The sequence below is a fragment of the Pipistrellus kuhlii genome, unplaced genomic scaffold (assembly GCF_014108245.1).
Source record: "Pipistrellus kuhlii isolate mPipKuh1 unplaced genomic scaffold, mPipKuh1.p scaffold_m20_p_4, whole genome shotgun sequence".
In the NCBI taxonomy this organism is placed as follows: domain Eukaryota; kingdom Metazoa; phylum Chordata; class Mammalia; order Chiroptera; family Vespertilionidae; genus Pipistrellus; species Pipistrellus kuhlii.
The window spans coordinates 9308896-9329008 of record NW_023425540.1 but is presented as its reverse complement, the minus strand read 5'-3'; the positions used below and the strand labels follow the sequence as shown (position 1 = coordinate 9329008).

General features: G+C 38.2%; 1 protein-coding gene across 1 annotated transcript in view; it reads left to right on the top strand.

The window, feature by feature from the left end:
- HCN1 (hyperpolarization activated cyclic nucleotide gated potassium channel 1) overlaps positions 1–20113 on the top strand; it is a 272628-nt gene that overhangs the window by 226845 nt on the left and 25670 nt on the right. The window contains exons 5-6 of the mRNA XM_036410483.2: positions 2618–2764; positions 14341–14581. Coding sequence (XP_036266376.1) covers positions 2618–2764; positions 14341–14581 — 388 coding nt within the window. The remainder of the gene's footprint in view (positions 1–2617; positions 2765–14340; positions 14582–20113) is intronic.

Genomic DNA, 20113 nt, shown 5'->3' with positions numbered 1-20113 from the left:
CACCCAGTCCAGTTCAGCATCAGGCTAGTTCCAGTCCATTAGTTCAGTTTGTGGGGGGACAACATGATCATGGGTCATGTAGGCCAGGGTCAGGAAGAGGAGCGATAGAGCCCCACAAGGCAGGAGTCAATTGTGCCACTCCACGGATTCCAATGTGTGACGGATTAAATACCCTAATTTCATGCCCTGCCATGGCCACGCCCATTCTGGCCAATGACCTGTTCCCAGGTGTGACTGACAAACGAATACCTTCCCAATGCCACCCCAACTCCACTGGGCATGTGTCTGTTCTCCTTCTGCAGTCCCATGCCCCAGTAATCTGCAGGGAACAGACCGGTGGCTCCTAGGGGAGAGTAAAGCTTTAGCTTCCTGGCGAAACTGCCCAAAGATATGTCTATAATATTTGGCCTTCCCTTTGCGCTTTTCCTGGTATTGATAACTAGGTTAATTACAATGGTATCAAAATCAAGTAAGTTAGTTGTAAGTCATGAATGCAGAAGTTAACCTAGGGGTCTCCAGTGGTATTTTAGACCCTGAAAAGTCCACCACATGTTCCCACTGCCCCCTTTTTGTCTAAGTAAAAAGTGGGCACAGAAATGTCTCCAGAAATAAAGGTAGAGCATTTCCAGACAACTGCAAATCAGCTTCACCCTCCAGAGCCGTCCGCAGAGAAAGCCATGGGAGTTGCTTTCCTATGGACCAGCTGGTGAGGGCCCAGCAGACCAAATCCCGGTTTCCAGAAGTGAGCTAGCATACAGAGATTAGGCAGGAATATGGATTGGGAGCTCTTGGGAAATATTAACTCTGTACTTCTCAGGCACTTACTAGAAGTCATTTATAGACAATGGCTGTGACAGCATCGATGCCTAAAAGTCAAAATGCTTAAATAGTAATCTAGTTGCTTCATATATATATATATATATATATATATATATATATATATATATATTCTTTTGTGGGCTTTAATACTTCAAGGGGATAAGCTGGTGACCAAATAAAGGAATTTTCATGACAAAATTGTATTTCATTAGAAGAGTGGTCGGCAAACTCATTAGTCCACAGGGCCAAATATCAACAGTACAATGATTGAAATTTCTTTTGAGAGCCAATTTTTTAAACTTAAACTTCTAATGCCACTTCTTCAAAATAGACTCGCCCAGGCCATGGTATTTTGTGGAAGAGCCACCCTCAAGGGACCAAAGAGCCTCATGTGGCTCTCAAGCCGCAATTTGCCAACCACTGCATTAAATGATACTAATCTTTCAAAGGGAATATTCAAACAATATGAACTTTATATGTAAGGGAAGTATGTGGGAAAATTGAAGGAATTCAGTTGCTGTTATTCATTAGCTGTGCCTGTTATCAATTACAATTATAATCACAAGAAGTGCAGACAAGGAGGCAGAAGACCTAGATTTTCTAGACTGAACTCTGCTAACTGGCAGGTCTGAGAAAAAAAAAAAAAAAAAAAAAAAAACTTTCCTTGATAATACATCAAATGTGTTTTGTTTAAGGGAAGAATCATATTCCAGTATCTTTATCTGGTTTTATTACTCACTGTTTTTTTATTATCAATTTTATTTCTGTACACTGATACTAATTTTGAGAGCTTTAACTCATTGTTTTTTCAAAGCATGGCATCATAATTACCTGTTTTTGAAACATTAAAGGCATTTTTCAAATGTAAAAATGATGAGTCATCTGGGGTCCTTCTAAGATGTAGGTGCTGATTTCATAGATCTGGGATGAAGCCTGAAATTCCCTTCTAATAAGCTCCCAGGTAACATTGGTGTTACAATGTCCTGTTTAACTAGCAGGGATGTTTTAAAAAATAGTGACTCTGTGTGTGTAAGGGAGCATGTGTGTAAATTCACAGGGGCCTGTACATCAAGGGAATCATCTCAGAGTTAAGCCTGAAGATCTGCATTCCCAAAGAACAACCCCCCACCTAAGTTTATAAATACCCGAGTTTAAGAACTTCTTGGTTAAATGAACTTAACTATCTGAGTTAAATTCCTACTATGAAATTAGGTGGATCTAGTCTCACCCTTGTGTTCTCCTGAGTCCTAAATTGAAGCAGGACACATTCTCTTATTTTGCAAGGCATCTGTTTCTTAACTTGCGAACAGCTGCCAAGCTCTCTGCCTGGATGTTCCAAATTGAATTAGGTCTGCTCTTTCCCTATAAGGTCTGAGATAAAACTTTTGTATTGTCCAAAGTTACCAGATTCTTTCTTCAAATTAAGACTCAAGGAGCAACTTCAAACTTCTTTTGGAACTCAGCTAAAAGTGAAATTTAAAAAAAGAATGTGTGTGTATGTGTAAAAATTTTATTTTTACCCCATCACTGGCTTTTCTGGGGCTACAACCTTAAACTCACTCTGAAATCCTTTTGTGCCTTCTCTCCATAACATCTCAGGTTATACAGGAAAGATTTACCTAAATAAGTACCTTCTACAATATGTGACACAGAATAGTGACATTAAAACCTAGTACATGAATTCCTTCTTTCTTTTTGTTATTGTTATTCAGGTGTTATTGAATATAGCAAAGTAACATGATGATTTCTCATTCAGCCTAACAATGGTTTTCATTTTCTTTTTTTTCTGTCATTACAGTATAAGCAAGTGGAACAATACATGTCATTCCACAAGTTGCCAGCTGATATGCGTCAGAAGATTCACGATTACTATGAACACAGATACCAAGGCAAGATCTTTGATGAGGAAAATATTCTCAATGAACTCAATGATCCTCTGAGAGAGGTAAGGTTTCTAGTCCTGGACCTCCTTGGTGTGTGGTCATTGTCTTCTTTCTCTGTCCATGGGAAATCCTGAGGTGCATGCTATCTATCATATTGCTCAAAAGAAATATTAAAATTAAATAATAAGACATCGTTTTTTGTTCTGATTCTTTATTATGCTTTCCCATACACATGTTTTTTATTGTTAAAAAAATATATACTGAAAATTGCCCAGGTGGCATTACTCAGTGGTTGAACATCAACCTATGAGCCAGGAGGTCATGGTTTGATTCCTGATCAGAGTACATGCCCAGGTTTTGAGCTCAATCCCCCTGTGGGGCATGCAAGAGGTAGCTAATTAATGATTCTCTCTCTTCATTGTTTCTATATCACTCTTCCTCTTCCTTCCTCTCTGAAATAAAAAATAAATATATTTAAAGTAAATACTGGAAATTGTTTAATTATGATTCTCAGAACTGTTTATTTCTGTGTCCCCAGTTATGAAAATTTCTTCATGTGTCCTGATTGTCTACATCTTCCCATTTTTCCACCCTCTTATATAATTATTACATACTGTTACTTTATCTTTCTGATTTCCACTCTTTTTTCATGTTTATTTTTTCTGTTCATCTCCTAGATTCACTCACAGACTCACCTCACCTGTTACAAGTAATTCCTTATAACCTCATTACAACACTGCTTTGTGTCTTCTTTCCATCCTTCTCTAGAAATCTCCCCTCTGCCTACTAGAATGTTCAGGTCACCCCTGGACTGAAAGAATATTCTCTTTAATGTTCATATTTCTTACAATGCTTTGCTCTATTTTCTTTCTTTTACTACCAAACTTGTCAAAAGATTCCCAATAGAATCCTTGCATTGTGATTTGATCACATCTTTACCAAAACTGTTCCCTTGAAAGTTATCAATGACCAGTTAATCAAGGCTTTTGCTCTTGAGCCCTTGTTGGTAACATTTAAATTGTTTAAAAAATACACATCTGCGTTGTGTGTGTTTTTTTGAGGAGAGGGGCAACTTAAGCACTGAATCGTTACTGAGTCATTGACTTGACATTGTACCTTTCTGAATTTACTCTTTTCTATTTATTTGACCTCATACTTCCATTCTGTAAATTTGAGCTCCAAGTTCTTGCCATAAACTTCAGCTTTTTAAAAGCTATATGTCATCCAGCCTCATACATATGATAAGCTATTTCATAAAGTAATGTAATCATTCAACGCTGAGACATTTGTTTTTTGAAATCTCTATAAATGTTTTAGTCACTTTCTCACGTTCATGTGGAATATAAAACTTTGAAATTTTTTCCGCTCTTCACATTCAATCAATCACCACAAATGCTATCAATTAACTGTAATAAGCATCTTATGCCCAGACCCTTGTCTCCTTTCTCAATGCCATCACCCTAACGGTTCCTCTCAGAGGGAGTAGTTGCACCATAGCTAGTTGCCTTCCATCTTTTAGTCTGTTTTCTCTACCACTGAAAATTTCACCAACGCCAGATTAATCTTCCTTTATGATTACAAACTGATCATTTCTCTGCTCTGAAACTTTGTCTTTCCATTCCAAATCAAATCACATAAAGCCCCTTAAGCTCCCATCCTAGCCCTTCTGTGCAGGATATCTGCTATGCTAATGATCAGCTTGTATTCTCAATAAAGTCCTCAATCAAATAGAAATATGTAAACCTTTTTGCATTGGGAAACAAAATTCAATTCTTTTTATATTTAAGAAAAGTAAGATATTATTTGTTTGTTTTTAAATCTTTCTATATGCTTAGCTTTCTCACTTGGTTGGATTTCAGAATTTGTATTAAATCCAAATCCCCTTCATTGAAGGGCAGAATCTTAGGACATTGGAAGCAGGTTGGGTTCGCTGAGGCCTGGAGAGATTCCAAGGAGGGTGGGTCAAGCCATAGCAGAGAGATACAGGTAATCCCAGAGACAGTATCAGGGATGAAGACAGATCAAAACATAGGAGGCTACAATAAAACTAAGGATTTATTTTAAATTAGCAGGACAAGGAAGGATTCCAGAATCAAATGTTATGGAGGAAATACAGAAAGACAATAGAAAAAGTGAGCATAAAATAGACCCTAAGAACTTGAATGCTTAAATGCAGATCATTCCTCTGTGCTACAAATTCTCAATGTAATGTAAAATCAGGATAACAAGAAAACGGATCCTAATCTTGTGTTTTACTGTCTGCTCTTGCACGCTTTCATTTATTCTGATCTTCAGTAGAAAAATATTCCACTTTCATTTTCCCTCATAATGTCATCCACAGACATAGCTCCCATTTCCTCATTTCCTGCAACTGTTCCATCATTAAGTGGTGATGAATTGTTTTCCTTGTATTTTCAAATGTCATAATTTAGGGTCTCAGCATATTTTACTTCAACTGCTGAAGAGCACTCTCAACTTTTCTCCCTGCCTTTCATCTCAGCGGGGAAAAAGTAAGGCTACTATAGACTGATATAAAACTCAAGTTTAATGATGTTGCTCTGTTCTTAGAACCTGATCATAACCTTCTATCTCATGCAAAAAAATTCCAACTTATTGACATGGCACATAGGTGCTTCATGGACTGACTCCATCTTCATTTCTATATTCTCGCTTCATCAGCTGAGAATTGTTGATAATTTGAGGGGTAGGGGGGAGTTGAGGGGAATACTATTGATTGTCCCTTTGCCTTGCTTCATGCTACCCTCTATCTTCAATCCCTTCTGCTCATCTTACCTTCTTTTCATTAAACACTCTTGCAGGACACACATTCTTCCTAAATTCTCCCTGATCACTCCTTCTCTGTCACTATACTTATCTGTCAGTTTGTCTCTTCTCAAACCATGAGCTCCTACTTTTTAATCTATTTTTTTAATCTTTGCCCAAGGACGTGCTTTCCTTGATTTTAGGGAGAGAGAGAAATGGTGGGGGGGGGAGAGTGAGAAAAAGAAACATCAATGTGAGAGAGAAACATTGATTAGTTGCCTCCCCTATGCACCTCAAGCTGAGATCAAACCTGTGACCTGGTTATGTGCCCTTTCCAGGAATCGAACCCATGATCTTAGGTGCATGGGATGACCATACTGAGCCACACTGGCTAGGGCAAAACTATGAGCTTCTTGAAGACAGAGACTGTGTATTAATATTTTTGTCTCTCTAGTGACCAGTACATACTAGGAACTCATTAAATATGTACTGAGTGAATGATCTTTAACAGAATTAAGAATGAAAAACAGGGTGAGAATCAAGGCTACTTAATAAATAGAGATCCTAGAAGTGGAAGCATGAAATGCTCACACACTTAACACCTTAAAAAGGTGAAAACAATGTTCTTCAATTGTTTGTTTGTTCTTCAGCCTTTTCTTTTCTGGCATTGGACTCACACAAAAGCCTAAATTTAATGTTATACTGAAGTAAGAATTCATTAGCAAGGAAGCAGGATGAGCAAGATAGGAAAGTAGGGAAAGGCATCTGCAGAGACATACCTTAGTAGAAGTCATTATTCAAATACACCTTGAATCTAAACAAGCCAGACATGTTTTCTGAAGAAAAGCTCAATAAGAACAATGGGGGGTATATCTTGCTTCCTATTACATTGGAGTGTTATATATCAGCTACTAGTCTATTCAACTCATAGATCATGAGACATATTTGGAAAATAGTGAAATACATTATTCCACCTTCCAAAAGCTGCACTCCAATTGGAAGATGAGGCACAAACTTATGCAAAAGTGTATCTTGGTCACTTTTGTGCCTCTAGTGTGAGAAGTTACCTGGCACATAGAAGACATTGAATGATTGATATGTCAAATGTCAGATTAGTAAAACTAGGACACCCAGAAAGGGAGGGTTGGATTCTTTGATATATGTCCTGTGACAGACGGTAAAAAATATATGATGTGCTTGGTACAATTTCTGATCCATACAATTTTGAGTCAACAATCACCACATTTGTAATAAGACTTTTAACTTAAAATGCTTTATTATTTGGAAGCTCATTTTTATGAAAGTATTTTAGATACAATAATTTCAGATTCTAATGTATATTTAAGAGCAGTGATTTTTGCTAATACAGCCAGGATACTCAGGAATGTACAAAAGTGAAGGTAAAGTCCTACCTTCAGACTCTCCAAAACTTACACACACAAAAAGACTATTGCTTAAAAATAGAGAAGCTGCCCTAACTGGTTTGGCTCAGTAGATAGAGAGCATCAGCCCACTGACTCAAGAGTCCCAGGTTCAATTCTGGTCAAGGGCATGTATTTTGGTTGTGGGCACATCCCAGCAGGAGTGTGCAGGAGGCAGCTGATTGATGTTTCTCTTTCATTGATGTTTCTAAGTCTCAATTTCTCTCCCTCTCTGTAAAAAATCAATAAAATATATTTTTAAAAGAAACTAAAATGCAATGTTTAGGAATATGAATGTCATTCTATATTTGTAATCAATTAAGTTCACATTATGTTTTATCCACTTTATATCCAAGCCTTTCTTTTCAATGTGTTTGAAGACTTTTAAGTATGAAAAATTTTGAGTGTGTAAAATGGCAGAAAGAATTATGAATGTGCGTGACCTTATAAAACCTTACAAAAGTTTTGCATTGTGCATTTGCAAATGAATTCAGTTAGTAGATATCTCAAAAGCACTGCTTTATTGAAAGCATTCTCGTATTTCCATTTCTGTGGCCCAAACTGGATGCTTTTCCTTATTTTTACATTGGAGATAAATTGCTGAGATGCCCTCAACCTGGCTCATTCTTAATGCTCAAATCTCTACACAAATATCACCTCCTTATAGAGGCCTTCCCTGAGAAGGTCATCTAAACTAGTTCTCCGCATCCTTCTCACCACATCAGCCTTCTCCTTGTGTATACATCACTCTATTGTCTTGTGGTCCCTTCATCGTTATTTCTTAATTGTTCATTCTGTTATACAAACTCTGGACCCCAGAAAGCAAGGACTTTTTCTTAACTGCCACCATAATCCCGGTCCATAGACAGTACTTGTTTGATAAATACATGCTGAATAAATAAACAAAGGCAAATTAAATAAGGATTTTACACTTGGCAAATCATCTCAAAGAGTCATTGACTGATAGAGCTTGGAGAGAGAAAAGATGGTGCTGGGTGGTTAAGAAAGTGACACCCACAGCTATGCAGTACTCTGCATAAAACTGCCTCAGTATCACTTCAGATTATACTATGTTGTTTCTGACATCTAACAAATTTATGCTAGCACTGTAGGCCAGGAGGTCCTATTTTGCATGTGGTTGTTTGTATTTTCTCTTGAACTTCCTCTAGCTTTAATGCATTAGGGATTTATTGCAGAGTCAGCATGGGGCATGAAGGCTATTTCAGTAGAGCACCATTGTAGGAGGTGTGTAAATACTCTGTCCAATCTTTATAACCCAATAGAAAATGTTTTCTTTTCCTTATATTGCTATACTGTCTGACTAGAATATTGTCAGTGGCTTATAAAACAAATGTTCTTGGTTTCACCACCGATACCTGAGCGTGAGCCACTGATGGTGGAAAGGATTCTGAGTAGCAGGTACACTGGTGTGTTGATCTTGGGGCTAGAGTATGTGACTGACCAGCACACCCGCTCCAGGAGGATCAACAGCATTCTGGAAGGTGACTGTGATGACACCTGGAAAAAAAAATGACCCTCATTCTGCTGTGCACTAAAATACATGGACCAGAAAGTAGAGGAATAACTCTAATTTTCTGAGAAAAATTCTTAAGATAGTACCAGAAACTTGGCATTTTAAATTATAGCTCTCACTTTGTGATGTATTATCTAGAATCTGGAATCTTCACTGTCAAGTTGCTCTGTGTCTGTGCTAGTCAGAATTCAGAGTCTGCAAAACTGGACTCCAGGGCCATCTAGAAGGATGGGCTGGTATTGGATTGGGATCCCAGCGTTACCTCCCCCTTCTCCTCCATCCATTTATAATATACTCCTCTCTTCCCCTGGCTCACAGAAGTAATCAAAGGTTTACGTAGTGAATGGTTTAAATCCCTTTTGTGATATTCTCAGTGCCATAAATAGCTATACATGTACTTTCAGTTATATAATAAATAATGAATGGAACCTACTAGGGAGGGGCTGAGAGCATGGCCTCCAGTCCACATCTTACTCTGTATACGGCTTTGGACTGTTTCATAACTTACATGCATTTCATTTACCTCTTCTACAAATGTGAATGATGATGATAACTCTCCTGGCATTGTTATAACGATTAAATGAGCAAAAATATATAAAAATTAGAAGAGTGCTTGGCACACAGTGAATACAGGTAAATGTAGTTCTTGGTTTTGCTATGATTTCATGAAGAAGAGGGTACAGCCCCAGTCCGCATGGCCGCTACACCCTGCCGAGAGACAGAGATCTAAATGAGCATCCATATGGTGTTGTCAGTGCTGTGCTAGGGTCTCTCAGAGGGTGTCAGGCCCACCCAGGAGGGACATGAAGTCCAGTCTCCTCCTGGCTCATTTCTGTTGAAATTTATTCAAACCATCTGCTTCTAAGCTCTCCCTTCATTTCAGCAGCTGGCTTTCAGGAGGCAATGTCTTTGCATTAAAACTTGGCATTGAGCCCTAGCCAGCGTGGCTCAGTGGATAGAGCATAGGCCTGTGGACTGAAGGGTCCTGGGTTTGATTCTGGTCAAGGGCATAAACATGAGTTGCAGGCTTGATCCCCAGTAGTGGGTGTGGAGAAGACAGCTGACCAATGATTCTCTCTCATCATTGATGTTTCTATCTCTCTCTCCCTCTCCCTTCCTCTCTGAAATCAATAAAAATATATTTAAAAAACAAACAAAAATTGGCATTGAAATGTTAGGCTAATGAGACTATGAACACTTTAATGAAAGCAGGCAGTACAGTTAAAACTACAGACCAATTGGACCATGCACTGAGCTCCGCAGGGCTGCTCATGGGAACCTGTTGGGATTTGTACAAAGTGAAAGTCTATTTTTAACACGACCAGATTTACACTGATTCGAGTAGAGCAGAACTGCAAACTTACCAGTGGAGAGGTTAAAGCCCTCCTGAGCCTGTCTCCAAAGTTCAGGACTGCATCTATTTTTAAACAATGAGTGTGAAGAGCCAGGGACTGAAAATAGGTTCCAATCATGTGTCCGGGGAGAATATAGGGCGTCAGTATATTTCATTCTCACAGAACATGAATTGGGCTGAGAGTATAATACTGTCCTTCTGACGTTTACTTCTCCCAATAGACGTCAGGGAAGACAGCATAATTTGCATGCATATTTATTTAGTGCAATTCTAAATCATTTTAAAAAGTACGTTGATATTTTTAAATACTTTCTAAAAACATGTTTTGTTAAAATGAACTAAAACAGACTAGAGTCATAGTACTGTAAAGCTATACAGAGACATTATAAATTAGCAGCTATTCATATGGCAGTCAAAGTAACAAGAAGCTAGAAAAGCTATGTAAGTAGCCTGGTCATTTCGTGATCACGTGACCGAGCAAAGAAATTAGGTCTTCTTCTCTCTTCTGGCCAGAGCTTTTCTCCTGCATCCCTAGTTTCTAGAGAACAAATAGATTTATTAATGTGTGCAGGACTTCAATCCCGGTGCGATGGGAAGATAAATAATAAAATGTCATTTCCAGTCTCAAAATGCTTACTATATATGCTTGTGGAGACAAGATATAAAGACATTAAAAAATATGAAGCAAAGTTAAAATGCATTACTGAAAATAGAAGACATGTAGGAAGTCACATACGATTCATGACCAGAGAAATGCAGATGCTATGTACTAAGTTTCTAATAGATTGAAGAGCCCTGAGCGGTGTGGCTCAGTTAGTTGGATGTCGTCCAGTGCACCGAAGGGTTGCCAGTTCAATTCCAGTTCAGGGCACATGCCCAAGTTGCGGGCTCGATCCCTGGTAGGGGGCATGTACGAGGCAGTTGATCACTGTTTCACTCTCTCTCCCTCTTCATTCCTCTCTTTATAAAAATCAACAAAAATATTATAAAACATAGGTTAAAGATTTAAAAACCATCTTGACATGGGAACTTTCTTCAATAATACTTGTTATCAATAAGGAATTATAGTGTAAAGGGAGCCTTAAAATATTGCTATTAATTTTAATTATAACCAAACAATATTGCTGAAACTTTCTCCTTGTCTCAGTCTGCATGGTTCCAAAGCAAAGATTCTTTGCTAATATAAATACTCCTTAAAGCCATATAAATACATCAAATCCCATTTTTCCTGATTGACATAGAGTTAAACAAATTGCCAATAAGACAATAACAGTAAAGCATTCCATTGAGAATGAAAAGGCTAACCACAGACAGGGAGAATATATGTGCAATACATATCCCAACAAAGAACTCAGTCAGGATGCTAAAAAGAACTGTTGAGTTGGAAAAATCCAGGGAAACTCTTGACTGGGTACTTCACTGAATAGGTATTCATCTGACCCATAACGAGCATCACAATATAATCATTGTTACATAAATGTAAGATTAAACCAAAATGTAAAAAAGGGGAAAATAATATTTCTTCATGCTGCTATTGGCAAAAATGAGGATAACATCAAATTCTGTCAAAGATGCAGGATACTGGAACTTCATATGTTACTGCTATGTGAGGAAAACAATCATTTTGGAAAACTGTTGGCAGTGTCTACTAAAGTAAATACATGTTTATCTGATTACTTAGCAATTACAACATGAAGTAACTATTCAAGAAAAAGCCCATAAGCCACTTCAAGAATGTTTATAACAGCCTGGCCAGTGTGTCTCAGTGGTTGAGCATGGACCTGTGAACTAGGAGATAACGGTGGTCAAGGCACATGCCTGGTCCCTAGTAGAGGGCATATAGGAGGTAGCTTATCAATGATTCTTTCTCATCATTGATGTTTCTTTATCTCTCTCTTCTCCCTTATCTCTGCAATCAATAAAAATATATTTTTAAAAAACAATGTTCATAATAGGTTTATTGTATTAGCCTAAAGCTGGAAATGACCCACTGATCATAAGTAATAAGTGGATGGACTTTGACTTAGTCATCAATGAAAAGCAACCTAAAATATGAAAAGAAGAGAAATGCATAGATATTTGTCTCATTTCATTGTTTCCTATCAAATACTTGTTAGAATTCACAGTTTCAATCATATAGTATTTACATGGAAATAAGAGTGAGAGAGAATTAATTCCTTCCAGCAATAGTGAAAATATAAAATTTTCTAGGCACTTTCAGCAGGTGTCCCTGAATATGCAATGAATCACAGAGGACTTTTTCAGATAGATAAACACCAGTGTGATTGTTTGTAAAATAAACTTTCAAATATTTTTCTAAAATGAAAAGTGAGAGAACAATTAAGAAAAACATTTGTAGAGTTGAAATGAAAGAACATAGGTGTAAGGAGTCTATTATTTTTGTTTGAAACTCTTATTTTCTCTGCAATCTGACTTATTTTCCCTTTCCCCAACAGCATTCTTCTGTGTAATTTTCATGTGAAATAAGTACCTTTTAAACAATCAATCCAGTCATTTTAATGACATACCTTTGTTTCTTTTCATTCCATTTCACCATTTATCTTCATGTGGTTTTTGTATAGAGGTATTCTAATACTAAAAAACATAATTTTTTTAATACACATAACACTTGTTTCTCAAGTTGGCTGCTTGAGAACTCATTGTAAAAGTTTTGGGTACCTGTTTCCAAGAGGAATAAAACTGGGCTTTGTGAGTACTTTTTTCTACTGATGAAAGGCCAACTTCCTACTTGCCTTTTCATTTTCCTTTCTTCTTTCCATTCTTTTCACCTTCTTTCCTTCCATCCATCCATCCATCCATCCATACATGCATGCATGTTTATTGAGCACTTACTATGTGCTAAACCTTGCTGTAACCCCAACGTGCACCACAGCTCTTTAGCACCAGTTAAAACTGTCCACAAATTTCCCTGGGATGCAGCCCCCAATGCACTCAACTGTCATTTTGAGGTCTTGGGTGATGCTATACCAAGTGCCACATATAATATCTTTATTTTGTTTGTTGTGCCATGTTCATTTTCTGCTTCTTGTTGCTGATTTTTAAATACAACTCTCCATAAAGCTCCACTACTAGAGACTACTCTCTGTTCTGCTAAACTCATGAGATCTTATTGAGGATGCATGACCTTCTTTTCCATGGTGGACCCAATTTCTGGGCCCACTGTATCAATTGGAATTCTCTATCCTGGGATCATCGCAGTTCATTTCATGAAGCAAGACTAGAGAAACCACCTTTCCTACTCTTGGAATTCAGAGTTTTGTATAAGTTATTTCCCCAATTAGAGAATTCAGATCTCTATTTCTTTTTACCTTCTATCCCCTTCTTCACTGAGGTTACTTAAGTTATTACGTGTCTTAAGCACTATAAAAAAAATCAGGCCCTACCCTTTTCTTTTGAGAGCTCATTGGAGAAAACGTTTCTGAGAAATGGCATTGTGGTAAATTTTAGATGCCCATTGTTTATTCTGTTACATATCTGACTTGCAAGATGAAAGCTGGTCAGTCCCTGTTTGGCTCAGAGAGATGACATATCTAGATCAGAATCCATAGAATGAAATTAAGCATGTGGTTCTTCTAGCTTAGAATTCCTGCCCAGAAATAATACAAGTCAGGAAAAGTGGACTCCCACCTCTCTCCACTCCAAGGCTTCCAGTGGAAACGGGAAAGGCTCTTTAGGAGGGGTTTTCTGATCTAGCCTAGAGACCAACCAAAAGTATAAGCAGCGATTAGAATTAGAAACTCCTTTATGGAACCCATCTCGGCACTCTCCGTGGTTCTCACTCCGACATGAATAATGTTAAGGGAAAAACATTGAAAAGCTGTTGTCTGGCAGTGAGCCTCGTTTCAGAATTCCTATTGGTAGGCGTGAGTTAGATCATTCAACACAGGGAGCACAGAAGCATTCGTGGTGTAGCTAATAGGCAATGATGTGGCCTCCTTTCTTAAAAAAAAAAAAAAAAAAAGAAAGAAAGAAAAGAAAAGAGACTAAAATTCTCTCACATTTTAGAAGTTTTTATGCTACATAAAGGATAATAATGCGCCCAGACTGGTTTGGCTCAGTGGATAGAGAATCGACCTGCTGACTGAAGGGTCCCACGTCTGATTCTGATCAGGGGCATGTACCTTGGTTGCAGGTACATCCCCAGTATAGGGTGTGCAAGAGCAGCTGATCGATGTTTCTCTTTCATCAATGTTTCTAACTCTCTATCCCTCTCCCTTTCACTCCGAAAAAAAAATCAATAAAAATATTTTTTAAAAGAATAATAAATGTGAAGTGGTAAAAGTTGAGACTTGTATATATCTAATTAGCCTGTACTGAATGTGTAATATATACTTGAACCATTCTGGGAACTGTGAATACAAAATCCCAACATGGAGATAAAATGAGCCCTGGCGTCGCAGAGGCATGTAGGTGATTAGCATTTATGTAGGTTTGGGTTCTGAATTTGAATTATGATGTTATGTGATATATATAATTTTAGTATATGCTTTCTTGCTGATATGAATAATATCACTCTTAAGGTTGATTTACTCTTTCCATCTCTAGGAGATAGTCAACTTCAACTGTCGGAAACTCGTGGCCACGATGCCTCTGTTTGCCAACGCTGACCCCAATTTTGTGACTGCCATGCTGAGTAAGTTGAGATTCGAGGTGTTTCAACCTGGAGATTACATCATACGAGAAGGAGCTGTGGGTAAAAAAATGTACTTCATTCAGCATGGCGTTGCAGGAGTCATCACAAAGTCCAGTAAAGAGATGAAGCTGACCGACGGCTCGTACTTCGGAGGTTAGTGCCAAAGAAACACAACCGAGGTGACATGATGGTGCTTCGGTATGTGTCTTCCTTAGGGTTCTGGAGGTGTCAGAATATTGATTTGTTGGTTTGGAATATAAATTCTCATTGGAATTCTGATAAAAAGTGTCTATAATGGCATGTTTTTCTCTTATGAGGCCTTGTCAAGCTTAACACCAAAAACTGGAATGTTTTCTTTAGAAAAAGGCAAGAAGCCTGCCTTCCAATCTGCAGACTTATCCTGTAGGAGAGAATTCAATCAAAATTTTTTCTTCTCATCAGTGAGGTGCTCAATAAGTGCTCCTTATTAAGTGGTCCTTGTTGCTTTCTGTTCATCCCTCATAGACGTCATCACTTTCTACCCCTTTTGAAGGCTTCTCCATCAGAATCAATGTATAGCAACTCTGTGTCTCCATGGCACTTCCCATAGCTTTGCGGAGTCCTGGTCAAGTCCACCTCATGCTTGGATTAACAGGTAGTTACCTTGCCGGGACCGGTTTGGGTCAATGGATAGGGCGTCGGCTTGGGGACTGAAGGGTCCCGGGTTTGATTCCGGTCAAGGGCATGTACCTTGGTTGCGGGCATATCCCCAGTAGGGGGTGTGCAAGAGGCAACTGATCGATGACTCTCTCTCATCGATGTTTCTAACTCTCTATCTCTCTCCCTTCCTCTCTGTACAAAACCAATAAAATATATTAAAAAAAAACAAACAGGTAGTTACCTGTCTTCCTTCAGGTATTAGATGGCAAGTGTGGCATCAGAGAAGCCATTTAAAAGTCAAAGATGCTCAGGCCCCAAATGTCAGAAGTTCTGATTCGGGAAGTCTAGACTGGAAACACACTTTTATTTGTTCATTAGAGAATTCCAGTTATCAGAGGCGAGGGTTTGATGAAAGAAGGTGAAGTGATTAGCCAAGGAACATAAATGCATAATCCATGGACATACCCAGCAGTGAGGTGATGGTCAGAGGAAAGAGTGGGGGCGGGGCTGGGTAGAGGTGAGCAAAGGGAGGTAAATGGAGAACATCTATAATAGTGTCAACAATAAAAAAATTCATAGTTGCATTTCATCTTGCCTCCTTCTGAGACCAGCCTTGCAGCCAATAATTCACCATCCTTTAAAGATTGTTCTCATAACTGCACAAAAATGATATAACTTAAGCAGAGCAAAATTAAAAGAAATAAATTTATTTAAACAGAAAATAATCCATAGTTATAAAGAGAAATTATTCAAATCAAATTAATGAGTTGAGAACCAATCAACTGTTTTTTATGATATGATAATAATAATAATCAAAGTTTAAGATGTTTTCTTCAATAACAGCTAAGAAATAATTATTAGAAAAAGTTTATAATTGTATTAAATGCTTTCGTTGAATTTATCAAAATAACCATAAGGTTCTTATTTATCAATCTATTGCTGAGTAAAACATAAAACTTAAAAAATTGGCTTCTTTGAGTTCTGCTCAGCCATTAAGAACAATTTTGAAGTTTCCATCTTCCCTTGTCATCCTCCTCTCCTTCCTTCTTGTGTTGTTAGCCCTTAGCCTTTTGTAAAGATTGTGATAAGAAAAAGGAGAGGATCAGGAGAATCTTAAGAATCTAAAGGAGTCTTTCATGTTTGAATGAAGAAAAAAGAGAGAGCAATTGGAAGATGTGGAGTAAGAAATAAAAGTATAGCCTAAGAGTCTTGTTTGGCAGAAGATGGTGTGGAGGTAAAAACATTTTTAAGACAATAAAAGGAGGGGTGGTGTTATAAATATGTCATAGAAAAGTTTAAAAAGAAGTTCCTAGAAGTTACATTGTGCATTTAGAATGTGGTTCTACATTAGATATATGTTTTGTGCGTTCAAGGAGCTTTTAATTACTGTACTTTTGAGTGTGTTGATGTAAGATTGCATACACAGCTGGCACATTTATCTCCCTGTATTTATGTGGATGAAACTGTTAGTAAAGTTGATTAAATTGTCCTTGTGCCAATGAGATCATTTTGGGGATAAAAACTACTTTGTCCTGTTGCAGTATTTCTTCAGCACATTGTAGCATCTCTACCCACAAGTGCGGTTGTTCTGTAATTCTGTGGTTATGTTGTTCACTTTGTGTCATGATGACTTTGGGTATCTTAGGTTTTCCTCATTTCTAAAAAGAGTAAGAAAACTTTTCTAAACAATATATTCTCTATTTCAATTTTAAGCAATCTCTCTTTACACACACAATTGATATTTATTTGAGTTAAACACCCAAGAAGATAATGAAAAGCAGTTAGAATCTAAGAATAATAAATTCTACTTAGCATGTTAAGGTTTAGAATTCATAACTCTTTCAGAATCTAATGTGGGATTTTGAAATTAACAGAGCAGACCTTTGTATTGCACTCATTTTATATTCTTGTAAACAGAGCTTGGCCAGTTCACAGGGCAGGTCAGCAGAAAAGCCAGGGATCAGCTGAGCAATGCTCTCCCCACTTGGCTAAGATGTCCGGATTAAATAAACATAATTAGTACACAAGACACACTGTCCCAAGTGATAAGAGGACTTATTCAAAGAAAGGTCAAATTTGGAGTTTTGTATTTTTGGCCTAACCTGACTTCTTTCTGCAATAATACAGAACAGTAATTCTAGATTAGTGCTTTTTTTTTTTTTTTTTTTTAATAACTCAGACAGGTTTTTGTGGTTGTTTTCTGTCTCTCCATTCTGAGGTAGGAGAGGAAGCGTGGTAGATCAGCACATGCACGGTGGCACTCAGCGTTCCCCAGTTCAGTTCTAGGGGAGGGAGCGCAGGAAAGGGGGCAGGCAATGTGTCCACTGTATGTTAGGAACGTGCCTAAGGTCCTGGGAAGACAGCATTAAGCTAAATTGACAGGATGTCCCAGTGTGGAGCTTATGTTTTTAGTAGGTACTTAGGTTTTAGAAAGAAGAATTTAATAAGGCGATGTAGAAATGACTTAAGTATAAACCACATTATCAAATGGTGATATGTGCTTCAGGGGAAATTGTTGTGGGGGAGAAGGGTAAGGAATGCCCCCTCATCCACAGGGCGCTATGGAGAGCAGAGATCAGGCACATGAGAGCCACAGGCTCCCTACTAAGAGTGATGGTGACCGAGCACCCAGTGTCTGCTGAGACTGGTCCTCCTGGCTGGGGCCAGGTGATGGAGATGCAGTGAGTTTGGGAGCTAAGGGAGAATCTTGCTTGTAAGAAAGGGTTCCTGAACTCCTTCTTGATTTCTCCTGTGAAGAAAATTGTATTTTTTAATCCTCACCTGAAGGTATTTTTTCCTTTGATTTTTAGAAAGAGTGGAAATGGGGAATTGGGGAGGGGAAGGCATCAACATGAGAGAGACATCAATTAGTTGCCTCTTGCATATGCAACTCAGTTAGGTATGTCCATGACCTTGAGTGGGAATGGAATCTGTGGCCCTTTGGTCTAACTTCTGTCCAGACCAGCCAGGGCAAAGAAAATGTTATAGTTCTCCTTTTACGTATGAGGAAAATAAGCCTCAGAGAAGTTAGACCACCTGTCCAGGGGCATGGAGCTGAAAAAGGACAAAGTTTCAAACTCAGCTGTGAATCTAAACCCACAGCCTGTGTTTTGTCCACTGTTCTCACTGCTTTCCAAGAGAGACATGGTGATCCTCAGGGTGTAAACGTTGAACTGTTTTATAGTCTGCTAGTGGCCCGATACATGAAGATTCATGGAAGAATGAGCCTTTTTTTCCCTGGCTGCCGCTCCTGCCTTTGCTCTGACACAGGGCTACCTTTCCACCTTCCCATGCTGCCCAGGGGCCCAGAGTGGCTGAAATGGTGCCTTTGTATGCAAATTAACCCGCCATCTTTGCTGGGTTAATTTGCATACTCACTCCTGATTGGCTGGTGGGCACCACAAAGGCACAGACAATTTGCAGCCTACTCTTTTATTAGTGTAGATTTGTCTGCTCACCTGACCCTCCTATTATACATATGATCAATATATTATCCACTAAGAGAAAATTCTGTTGCATTGGTATACCTCATTAAAATTGCAAATGATGCTTTTTTTTCACTCAATAGTTCATAATTTTAAAGAAAATTTTCTGTTTTCCTAATGGAAGGTGTTTCATTGTTAATATCTCTACCCACTCACCTCTTATGGGGCATTTTCTTTTCACACAAAAGTGTTCTAATTAATTCTGTCTCTTAATTGTCCTGCTGTCAAAATACGTTTTTTCTGAAGGTGCGGCCATGTAAATAAGTTCACCAGCAGGAGCCCACTTCCGGTGTGGGTTGCTGTGATAAATCATTTGGCATTAAACGCTGTTTAACTGTGGCTAATGTTTTGCCAGCCTCCAGGAGACCACCAAGTACTTTATACACCTAATGTGCATGTTTAGGATTTTTATGTCCCAAATGCATGTGACCAAATAAGGATCATGTGGCATTTAAAGTTGAGGGTCTCAGATTGAACAACCAGACAGGCAATCCCTCCCCGGGGGGTGTGCATGGCTTGTAGGAGACCAGGGATCTGCTGATTTCTAGCTTACAGTTCACTTTGCCTCGCATGCATTTCTAAAAGCTGAGGCTGATTTTATAGAAGGTGTGAGGAATCCGTGGATGGTAAATTCACAACTTAATTAGCCCAACGCTCCTATTATATTTAGGAGAAAAAGGAGGCAGCAGCAGAGAATAACAATGAGTCTTGGAGATTTTCCTTTCTCTTCTTCATTTGTTCTGCCCTTAGGCCAGGCTCATCAAATATTTGCTTCAATACTGTCAAGTCAGCTCTGACAGATCTTTTTGCGGTGTTAGCCCACCTAGAAATACCAGATAATGTACAATTATTAGGCTAGCTAGGTTATTGGGTGGGAGAGATGTTAGCAGCTGTATCCTCACCTCACAGTCCTAGGATTCTATAAAGTCATGTATAAATGCATCCGTGTAGAACAGAAGAGTAAATCCAATGTCTGCAAGACTTATGAAGATCAGGGAGAGCCATAAGAAGACAATTGATCAGGCTGGCTGGTGTGGCTGAGCATTGACCTATGAACCAAGAGGTCACTGGTTCGATTCCCCATCAGAGCACATGCCCGGGTTGTGGGTTCAATCCCTAGTAGGAGGCAGCTGATTGATTATTCTCATCGTTAATGTTTCTATCTCTTTCTTCCTCTCTGAAATCAATAGAAATATATTTTTTTAAAAGAAGGCATATTTTGAAGCTATCATGCCTACTCTCTTTAATAAAATAGAAAAAGAGGAAGAGAAAATAAAAAGAGGAGAAAATAAAAAAGTTTTTATTTTGGTTCCCTTGTATTCTTGTGATGTTCACCCAGACCTCTGAGGCTTTTTATAATTAGAGGCCAGGCCATAACTTGAACCTAATAACTTAAAATCCCCATGAGGCAAATGTACTTTCTTATCTTTATGTGTAATTCTAATTCATGCATTTAATTTTTTAAAATGTGCCTGTCTAGTTCTTAAATTTCAGTATCTATTAAAAAAAATAATAATAAAAAAAAAAAAAAACAACAACAACCACCAGTTATGGGGTTTTA